Here is an 11,403-nt window from a genome sequence, read left to right as displayed (position 1 = left end):
TTTGTAATTACCTTTTGAACTTCAAAAAATCCTGATGCTTGTTTCCCATCTCCGGAGATTCCCTGGAGTGGTGCCTGGGTATGGGAATTTTTAAAAGCTTGAGACTCTAATATGCAGCGAAGTTTGAGAACCACTGGCTTAGACCACTCTGTCCTTCTCTCACAGTGTCTGACACGGTGCCTGGATGTAAAAGTCACGCTCAGAATGAAGCAGCAATGTTCTATTTGTCAGCAAGAAGAAAGGTGTTGTCTCACAACCACAAACTCTGCTGGTGCACTGGCGCAAAGACAAGAAGGCAAGTGCTGCCGAGTGAATGGGGGATGCGATGCCGCTGGACTCTACTGGAAAGAGTGTCCACCCTGAAGCGCAGACACTGTTCAGCATGTCCCGCAGGCCTCATTGGATGGAAGTTCCCTATAAAGCGCAGGGGTGTCGGGCTGTTGCTTGTTCCTACTGTGAGGCAGCGACTGTAGGAGCAGGAGTGGGCACTCCAAGCTCTGGCCCAAGTCTGGTTGACTTGCAGCCACTGGGATCCCTTTGGACTCCACAGTACCGTGTGGCAGTCCTTCCGGCGCGGGAAGTTGGGCACGAGTGGGACGGGGACGGGGGCATAGCGCCGGGCGCGGCCAAGACTCCACTAGGAGCGCGAGTGGCTGTGCTCACTGGATATACGTAGCCGGCGACTGGACGAGCACAAAAAGTCCCGGCATGCCTGAGGGTGGGGCGCACACTACAAGTCCCGGCATGCCTCGAGGCAGGGGGGCGGGGCGGCACGGGGCCTGGAGCCGTCAGTGAGCGCTGGGCTTCTCGGGAGTTGCAAGGCGGAGCCTCCGGGCTGTCAGACGGCGCCCTGGGCGCCCGGGCGGGGTGGTCGCGGCCATTGGCAGAGAGGTGGGAGGGGAGGGGCTCCGCGGGCTGCTGCGGGCAGGACTCAGCCGGGACGCAGGCGGCCGGCCGCGGTTGCTGGGATCAGGGAGCTGCGTTCCGGTCTGGCCATGGCAACGGCGCCCCTGAAAGTGTGCATCGTGGGATCGGGGAACTGGTGAGCGTGGCGGGCCGGGCGTGGGCTCCGCTCCAGGAGGCCCCTCTCCCGGGTGGGCTGGAACCGTGGGTCCCCGCCGCGGCGTGGGCACGGGGCACCGCGCTCAGGAAGGCGGGGCGGACGGCCTGGCCCGGACTGCTGGCGGCCGGGCTGGGCACAGCCGCCCAGCGAGGTCGCGTCGAGGCGCTGGCTCGGGAGCCTGGGTCAGCCCGCCTGCGGGGCAGCGCGCGGCCAGTTGGGCACTGCGCGCCGCGGGCACCTGTCCGCGCGCTCCATGCCGCCGGCGGGCGCACGGGGCCACCTGCTCGACACGCCTGGGGCTTTTGCGCAACATCCTGAAGGCGTGCTTCATCCTTCTGCGCGGATCGCCGGGGTCGGGAGTCTCGAGCATTCTCACTGTAGTTTCGGCTTGGAGGAAACCGAGGCAGAGGGCTAAAGGGTTGTTGTTACCTGGAGCGGCGCTGTCCTTCAGGCTGTGCGTCTCGGCCCCCCTCTGATACGTCCACTATGTTAGTAACGTTGTGTTGGGAAGAAAATCCGAGTTGCCCCGCTCCCAGAGTAATTCAGGGACGTTGGGAATTCTCCACTGGGGAGATGTTTGCGAAGCTTTGCGTCTGCGCTAGGCATTATTTGACTTTTAACATTTATAAAACACTCTGTGCCAGGTGCTCTTCTAAGCACTGTGTAAATGTCAGCTTTTCTAGTTACCTTTATCTAACTCACACAGTGGGATTCTCTGGTGTGTTTAGGTGAATGTAGAGGAAAGAGGGAGAGGGTAGAAAATAGTATATGATATTTTCGATCTTTTTTCCATTGCTGGGCACTATTTTCCCCACATCCATGGGACAGGAATACCGTAGGTGTAGAGAGATGTCCCTTCCAGCTCTTGAGAATAGCATCTACCCTGGAGCCTGGTGTATGCTAAATAGTACTAAATGAATGTCTGAAAACTAGTTTAAAAATTTTAACTATGTTTGATTAGGCAGTATATTAACCTTTAAAAGTCAAAAGCTACCCAAAACCCCACAGAAGACCAGTTTAACATCTCCCACCCACACTTTGCCCCCAAGGTACTTTTTGGAGGAAAGCCAGTGTTATCAGCTTCTTCTGGCACTTTCTGGAGGAATTACATCAGACATAAGCGAATGTTTACATATATTCCTTTCCTTTTCTATCCTGCAAATATTAGGGTATTGCGCACTTTTCTGGAAACTTTTTCTGACCAACAGTGGCATGATCTGCACAACATTTAATGGAGTTGGGAACTATCTGCTGCAGAGCTTCATTTGGGCTTTCAGGTTGGCTTTGCCAGTTTTTAATCTCAACGTCATTTGAGTGAGATGTCAGCTGCCCTGTTGGCCATGGGACTGGAAAAGCACCCATTTAGCAGTGTTCTTTTAACATTCTTTTCCTTTTCTGTGAAAGGACACAGAACTACAGATGATAGAGCCTTTTCCTAATTTGCAAGGTGCAGGCGGCTTGGCCATGCTGGATTCGGGCCTGGAGCAAGAGTGAAGTGAACCACCTGCTCCTTCCGCTGGGATTTGGCTGCCTTCCCGCGACTTTAAGTATGATGTGCTTGACTGTTTTCTTTGCCTGTTCCAGCCCAAAGAAATGGAGTGAAGCTTGGCGAGTGACACTGGAGCAGAGCCCTTGAGAAATGTGCAGTGCTGGGCTGGCCTCCTGGCTCCATTAAGTATGGGATGAGACATAAACTGTGGCTGTCTTCTCTGCCTCTGCACCCCACTGCCTCTGGCCTGGGTGCAGAGCCACTCCAGTCTTAGGGAAGATCACGACCTCCCTAGAGAGATTCAGGAATTTAGGAACTGAGAACAACACAGAGAGGCATCCTAGGGGCCCCATCTGGGTGCTCTGTTCTGGTCTGCAGACATTTGAAGGTTTGCCCCCTGTAGAGATTGTGGTCTTCCTGGGCATACAGACACAACAAGACACAATCCCTGCCTTGAGGTAGTTTACATTCAGATCAGAGATTAGATGTTACATTTTAAGTAGTGTTTCTTAAAATGTGTTCCAAAAACCACTTGCATCGGAATTATCACTGAAGCTAAACTTGGGGAACCATATCCCTGAGGATGGCACTGATTTTTCCCTAAAGGACTTTTAGCCTTTTGCTAATTTTAAGCCATTTCCAAAAGATGCATCTACCCTTCCACATTTGATCCTCACCTCAGGATGGTAAAGTTGCTTAAGCAGTGTTTACATTTGGGACTTTGAAGTAGTTCAGATGCTTATGTAAATAAAAGTGTTGTGACATCTAAACCCATAGCTAAAAGATAACCCTCACATTGAGAGCCTCCCTGATGTAAATGATCGTCAGGTGCAGTACAGATATCAGAGGACTGAACCAAATCTAGCTGACTTGCCAGGGAGCTTCAGCCAGAAATGACATGGGAGGGGAAGAGAAGCCCTTGTATAATGTCCTTCTCCTGTCTGCCGGAGTCCAGCTCCAGCCGGGAGGGGTGGGGGGGTGAAGCCCAAAAGGATGAGATGGAGTCGGTGCACAAAGAGACGACACAGAGTCAGATGGAGGTGGTCTCTCGCCAAAGTGCTGATGACAGCTTTATTTATACCATTTTGCACAAGGATATGATTATTTTTTATTTGTTCTTTTGATTAACAAGCATAGGCAAGCTTTTTTCTCTCTGTTTCTTTCTAATCTATACATGGTTAGTCAAGTGTTAGACAGGTGATCTTTTTTCTGTTCCTTGACCGAAACTTTTCCTTGCAACATGTACTCTATTGTGTCTCCTGTTTCTATGCAAAGTGGTTTCTAAGTAATGCATGTGACCACAGAAACGTGCAGCATGTAGCAGTGACTATGGAGTCTATCAGCTCAGGGTGAAATACAGGTCACTCACTACTACAGTTAGCTAGGCAGGTATCATCATCTATATTTTTAATGCAATGGGTACATTTTATCCCCTCATAATATTTATTCTATCATAGGTAGATGCAAGATAAAGACAGAAAGCATGATTTAGAACTGTAAGAAGGCAAGTGTAGATGATCAGGTTTGTGCCTATAGACTAGGTATTAATCCAAGTTAGACAAGGGCAACAAAACATCCACAGGTGTAGAAGGTATCTCTCAACACTAGGGGCATGAGGTTCTAAGCCTCACCTCTGTTGGCCCCCATTTTCTCACCTGATGGCTCCCCTGCGACTGTGCCTGTCTTAGGTTGTTCCTCCCTTGAGGAATCTTACCTGTCTCTGGCTAACCAGCCATCTTCCAGGGCCATACAGCGAGATGTAAAGCTGGTAAGTGAGAGAGAAGTATTGTTCTTTGAAAATGTTAGCTTTTCACTTCTTTGCAGATTTATGCCCCGTGGCTTCTATGCCCAGCACTTGTCTTGAGGTATTTTTATCACTTGGATGAATTATGGTACTTGGTAATTTCACGTATGAGGCACAAATTCTAGTAAAGGGCTGTAATTAGGAAGGAAGAAGAAAAGCTATAGAAGTAGCAAATAGAAGAAAACATGAGAAGGTGGATTAAGTGTCAAACGGGGTTATTCTATTCAGTATTCCCTCATAACTCTATTTCTCTAATTTTCTTATAAAACTTCACTAATTTCACTAGCCTTATAAGGAAAAGGGGGGCATTCCCACTTAGGTGGAGATGGGGTAGTCAGTATTTGACTAGCTACCTGCAGGTTTTGGTATTCTATGCCAAGATCGCCATCTGGCCCCTGCGTGTTCTATTCTTCAGGAGCACTGTCCTGAAAAGCTTTTGGGAAGTTTATGTTCTCCTCCTTTCCGTGCTGCTTATCAAAGGTTAGCTTAATCTTTGGCAAAAATGCAAGCAAAAGCAAAGCCAATAGTATAATGGAGAAAAACAAAATCAAGGTGGGTAATAGAGGGAGCCAGCTGCAAAGGCCCTTGATTTGTGGGGGTCTTCCTCCAGCCTGAGCCTTGCTACACAGCTTGAGTAGCATGGCTCCCAGCACCTGTCCTTTGGCACTTCCTTTCCTCTAGACAGGTCAGAGAGAAGGCGGTGGGGGCCTGCAAGCATCCAGCTGATGCATGATTCATGCCGCCCACTACTGGGGGTCCAGGGGGCTGCTTCCTAGCCTGCATGACTTCATGGCCCTAGTGACTCAGAAGAACAACAAAAAGAACACAAACAAAAGCTTCTTAAGTTCCTTCAAAGGTGAAACAAAGTTTCTTCACCAGAACCTGGGAAAGATCACCCAGGCACAGTGCCAGATCCACTTCTAGAACTAAACCCTCAGGGCTGTTTTCACAGCCAGACTTCTGTGCTGGGAGCATATGTCCAGAAACTGACACCTCCTTTGGGGGCAGAATAATACAGTGGTATAAGGAGGGCTCAGGATTCCAGCTCCCTGGGTTTCTATCCTGGGTCTTACTTGGCAGCTGTAAGGCTTTGAGCAAACTGCTTTGCTCCAAGAATCATTGCTTAGGATATTGGTCCAGATGTCTATGATTATGGTTAGGATTACATGAGATGATACAGGGAGATGCAAAATAACTAGCCCTCAGTCAATGTCAGCTCCTTTGATCACCCATGACCAGCAACAGCATTAAGTCACAAAATGGGCCCTGTTGGAGTCTGGCCAAGGAGTGAAGGCAGAGGAGGGAGAGAAGATAAAAGACGAAGAGCTTAACTGATACCCAGCTGGAGGAGTTTAGGGAAGTCGTTTCCACGATCACCCCACAGCTTGACCCCTGAGATTGAAGGTCAGGGAGCAATTTGGCTTGCTTTGCACTGATGACTGAGCTGGGTGTGGGTGTGACTACCATACCAGTGTTTGGACTGCTGGAGTCACCTAAGTGCAGCACTGCAGCTCTTCGCCCCCCTGTTGTCACCCTTTGTGTTTCTTAGTTTCTGTGGTGATTCTTGCTATCTTCCCACACGGAGAGCTCAGAAACCCAAGCTTCTGTAAATTAGCTCCTCTGAGGTTAGAAATAACCCCTTCCTGGTACCCAGGCGGCGCTGATGCACCCCTGCCGTGGAAGCTGCAGGAAGACTTTCATGATAGGATAGGTTAGAGCCGAGCTGGGGAAGGATGCAGAGTTGTTCCCTCCTTAGTCGGGGTGAGAAAGTTTGTACAAGTGAAAAACAAAAAAAAGCTAATAAATGCATAATCACTTATTTCTGTCACCTCCCCTGCCTGTTCAGTAGAGTCAGTCCCTGACTTAGGAGGGGCTGGCTGATATTTCACTTTTAAATTTTATGATGATGCAAAAGCAATATACATTCAGTAGAAACTATGCTTGGAATTTTGAATTTTGCTCTTTTCCTAGGCTAGTGGTATGCTTGCTGGAGATCTGGTCATCTTGCGATTAGGGGTAGTGGCAGCCAGCCAGCTCCCAGCTGGCCACACGACCATGAGGGTGACAGCTGGGACACTGACAGCCCTCCCATCCCCTATTCTGTGTCTCGCCTTAAGTACGGTGGTCAAGTACATGAGATACTCAACACTATATTATAAAACAGGCCTCACGTGAGATGATTTTGCCCAACAGTAGGCCAATGTAAGTGTTCTGAGCATATTTAAGGCAGGCTAGGCTGAGCTAGGGTGTTCGAGAAGTTAGGTATATTATATACATTTTCAATTTACAGTGGGTTTTTTGAGGAAGTCTGCATAAAAATCACTACTATTCTAGGGTTGAGTCAGGAACTCTTGGTTTTCATATCTTAACCTTGTACCCCTTTCTTCATTCTCTTCCACTTCCTTCCCCCAATAAGAGGGACAATCATAACAGCACTCACCCATCATTTTCTGCGCGTTGGGTATGTATGTCAGCTATTTCATGTAAGTCTCGTAATAAGCCTATGCTATAGGACTGTTACCGATATTTTTGATGAAAAAACTGAGATTTGGAGAAAACTTTCAAGGTCAGTGGTTAAGGTGAAGTTGAAACCCAGATCCCGCTAATTCCAATTCTAAGTTTCTATAAATTCTTGTCATTTTCAGTTGAAATGCATACGTTTACTTGAAGGCAAATCTCATTGTCACAAAAATACTGAATATCTTACTCTTCCCGCAAGTCTATTATAACAATATTCCGCTTACAAAAAATCTAATTGAGACCTTAAAAATCATGGTGTTCAGTTTCCCTCCAAAGCAGGCATCCCTACTCTTGTAGACATGACAGACAAACATAGTTCACTATTTTTAAGGCAACCAATCTTCTTAAAATCAGTCTACTAGCATATTCCTTTTTAGAAAAATCTTATATTTGAGCAAAAAATCTGTTACCTCCAATGTCTATCCACTAATCTCAGAGTACTGTCTAAGTGAACCCACTCTTTTCCAAAACATGCCCCAGTGGATAGAAAAGTCAATGCCCAGTAAAGCTTCTCTGTGGAAGGTGAAGTGGTGTCCCCAGGTCTTTCAGTGATTGCTTGTGGGAAGTCGTTTCCAGGGTTCTCACCACCCAGGCCACCTTTCTCCTCTCCCTTTTTTCCCTGCATCCCTTGCTCCCACTTGGTGATGCCAAGAACTAAGCCCACAAGTCTTCCAGGCATCTTTAAGGTTATGACAGTGGCACTTTGTAATCACTCTACTTGGGGGCTCAGTCCCATCTCCATCTGGGGAGCTGGGAACTCAATTATCTGTTCCTGCCTAACCGTCTCTCCCAAAACTTAATGCCTCAAACATCAGTCATTTCCTTACTCATGATTCTGGAGGTCAACAATTTGGGCTTCTGCTGGTGTAGTCTGGATGCCCCCAAGACTGTGGGTTGGCTGGGACTCTCCATCCTAGGTGACCTCCCTCACATGTCTGGCAGTGGGCAGGTTTCAGCCAGGGTACCAGGAGTGGCTGGGCTGCAGTTTTTCCATTCCTCAGCAAGCTAGCTTGCACTTCCCCATGTGGTAGCTGGACTCCAACGACAGCAAAGAGAGCTCACATAAGTAGCTCAGACAAGTGGAATCAGACAGTATTTGTCTTTTTTGTAACTGGCTTATTTCACTTAGTATAATGTTCTCAAGGTTTATCTATGTTGAGTAGGTGTCAGAATGGCCTTCCTTTTTAAGGCTAACATTCCATCGTATATGTATACAGCACATTTTGTTTATCCATTCCTCCGGCAATGGACACTTGGCTTGCTTCCACCTTTTGGCTGTTGAGAATATAGGAGTCCCCTCTTGTCTTCAGGGAATACCTTCCAGGACCCCCAGTGAAATCACAGTTAGTACCAAAGCCAATATATATTACGGTTTTTACCCCATACATATATACCTGTGATAAAGCTTAATTTGTAAACTAGGCACAGTAAAAAAGCAATGATAATAATAAAATAAACATCATAACAATATACTGTAATAAAAGTCATGTGATTGTGGTCTCTCAAAATACCTTACTGGACTGCCCTCACCCTTCTTGTGATGACGTTAGATGGTAAGATACCTACGCCCTGAGATGAAGTGACGTGGATGACCGAGGCATTGTAACTAATGGCAGGCTACTAGTGACCTCGTGATGATTGGTCAGGAGGATCACCTGCTTCTGGGAGGCTGTTGGTCAAGGTATGAAACCAGGGAAAGCAGAACGGTGGAATGCTGGGGCTGCTTTGATGCTGCTGGGAACACGAGTGTACAAATATCAGTTCCATTCCCTGCTTTGAGTTATTTTACATGCATACCCTGGAGTGGAACAGCTAGATCATATGGTTATTCTAATTTTAGTTTTTTGAGGAAACACTGCATTGTTCTTCCACAGCAGTTGTACCATTTACATTCCCACCAGCAGTGCAAGGAATTTGGATTTCTGCACATCCTCACTTATCCTTGTCATTTCTTTCTTTTTTTTTTTGTAGTAGCCATCCTCCTGGGTGTGAGGTGGCAGGTATTTTGCTGATCACATATGATCATACAGCATGTACAAGTTTGCACCATGTTTTTCGCTTAATTTCCCATTCTTTCTTAAGCCATTTCCTCTGCAGCGTGAATTTTGATAGCCAGAAAGACTCTTTTCATTGCCTTCTCCCCCTCCTTTTCTCTATGCAAAGTTGTGCACATTTATCTTTTTTCTTCTGTGGTTTCTTCCTTTGATCTTAAACTTAGAAAAATTCCCTCTCCAGAGATCAAATAAACATTCACCAACTTAAATCTATTTTTAAAATACTTCATTTTGCACATTTGTGCCTAAGACTTCGGCATTTGTGCCTAAAGAACACTTTAACGGCAAAGAATTATACAAAGTGTTAACAAGTTTTCCCTGGGTAGTGAGATGATTTGTAATTGTTCTCCTTTCATGTACTGCTTTTAAGAATAAAAATGTAGATGTCATTCAAACCATAGTTGAGCACTCTTGCCTTGGTCTGTAGTCAGGAACGGCTCTGGGAGAGACCTGGGCATGGAATCTGAAGAATCTGGCCGAGCCCTTGGAGCTTCTCCTTCCTGGGCTCAAAGGGTCCCCGGTAGAGATTCTGCACCCTAGGAAGGAGCTCGGCCACTGGGATTCTGTCGGGGCCTGACTTGATAGGTGACTGTTTCTTGGCTGATGCAGTGCTCCCCCAGCCTGATAAAATATTAGGAAAGGGTGAGAAGGCCACGGACAGAGTGAATGCCAAGGAGTTGGCTGGGGTTGCTTAGCTTAGGGGTAGGGCCCTCATCCAGTGGGCCAAGAGGGAAAGCAGAGTGTGGAAGGCCCGGCCTAGGATGTGAATCTGCACATCGCCTGTCCAGCTTTGGGACCTCTGGGCTTCTGTTACTTCATATGAAAAACGGGGATAGTAATAGTACCTGCCTGGGAGGGTTGCTGAGTCTTGACACAGACAATGCAGGGAAGGCATTTACAGCAGTGCTAGGTGGTAATCTCATTTCAGTATATAAAGGTATCCATTCAACAGGTTACACACCTTACACTTAAACTTACACATGTTATATATCAATAAAAATAGCAAAGAAAGCGCCTGACACCTGGTAGGCAGCAAATCAATGGGTTGGTGTCTCTGCCTGCCCCACCCCTTCCTCACTCTTGCCCATCCATGTCCTCTCGCCTTCCATCCCTCCCGATGCAATGCCATCTTCTCCCTCCCCTTTCTCTTCCCTTCCTTCCTTCATCTGCCTCCGGCCCTCCCCACTTCTCCTCTTCCCCTTAGCCTTCCCACCCCCACTTCTGTCTCATTTCCCTCTCCAACTGGATGAAAGTAGTTGCTAGCCCATGTCCCCCTCCTGCCCTGCCCCAGGCCCTTTCCTCAGCCTGATGGCCCCCACCTCCTCCCCCAGGTAAGGCCCTCGCAGCCTTCAGAGTTCAGGGTTCAGCCCTAGCTGTATTTCCCCCCAGCTCTCCTCGACCTCCATGATATCCACCACTTTGGTTCTGTGGAACAGTACGTTCTCTGCGTGCTTGCAGAGCCACATTAGTTGCCACTTAGCAGCCTCCAAGCTCCATGCCGGATTGGACTTGTCTGCTTAGTTCCGTGTATGTGCTGTGCCCGGCACAGAGTCCTGACTTCACAGGTGCTCATTATGTTTCCAGCAAATGATTCTGTGCTATCCCAGGGCAAGAGTGAGAAAGAGGTAGGGGTGGGCTCCAGAATGGGTAATTTATTTACTCTGGGAGCCTCAACTTCATCTGTAAGGTGGGGTAATTTGTACCTCTCTTGTGGCTGTTATAAAGATTAAATGGGATCTTCTGTCCAATACCCAGTACATAACTGGCACTGGAACTGGAACATTATATCCCAAGCATGTATCTTCTAAATATCATTTGCATAGCATTGTGCAAACTTGTCTGTATTTTGAGGTCTAAGGCTTAAGAGAATTCATAATCTCATGGGAAATGTGGTTTTATATCTCTGTAAAGACCCGGGACTGGCCATCAGCAGAACTGAGTCCCTCTCCCAGTTCTGCCACTACCTGATTTCCTGACACAAGGTCAGGGTGACTCGGAGCTTCATTTCTTAATCTGCAGGTGAAGAGCTTGGATAGGATTAAAGCTCCATCCTGTGGCCCTTACTGCTCTGCCTCCATCTGCTTCACACCTGTACTGTTACTTGTCTGTTAATATTTTCTTTAAAAGTTGACTTTAAAAGAAAACTTATATGACTTCTGTAAATATCCTAAGTAGGAGGTAACAACCACCAGAAGAATGAAAACAACATTCTTGCCAGATGCTGCTCACTGCCAATGCTAGTCTGAGGCCTCCTCATACTTTGTGAAGAGGGGAAACTAGCTCATGTTGGAGAGGTGGTAACAACATAGTAGCACTCAGATGAGACATTCTGCACTCTCAGAAGGGCCTGGTTCAAAGTGGCACAAATGTGTCTGTGTCATTTGGTGCTATGGGGGGGGTTGTCCTCAGCCACCAGCGGGTATCCCCAGTATCCATTTCCCACTTTGGAAAACAATGGACTAGATCACAGACC

At 47.5% G+C, this 11,403-nt stretch overlaps 1 protein-coding gene across 1 annotated transcript in view; it reads left to right on the top strand.

Annotated features, from left to right (window-relative positions):
• Nucleotides 1–883: 883 nt before the first annotated feature.
• The window catches only part of GPD1L (glycerol-3-phosphate dehydrogenase 1 like), a 70,329-nt gene continuing 59,809 nt past the window's right edge, over nt 884–11,403 (top strand). Inside the window, exon 1 of the mRNA XM_036891933.2 lies at nt 884–1,042. Within this exon, the coding sequence (XP_036747828.1) occupies nt 996–1,042 (47 nt within the window). The 5' untranslated portion in view covers nt 884–995. The remainder of the gene's footprint in view (nt 1,043–11,403) is intronic.

This window comes from Manis pentadactyla, chromosome 14 (assembly GCF_030020395.1).
Source record: "Manis pentadactyla isolate mManPen7 chromosome 14, mManPen7.hap1, whole genome shotgun sequence".
NCBI classification, from domain to species: Eukaryota; Metazoa; Chordata; class Mammalia; order Pholidota; family Manidae; genus Manis; species Manis pentadactyla.
This window is presented reverse-complemented; position numbering and strand designations above follow the sequence as displayed.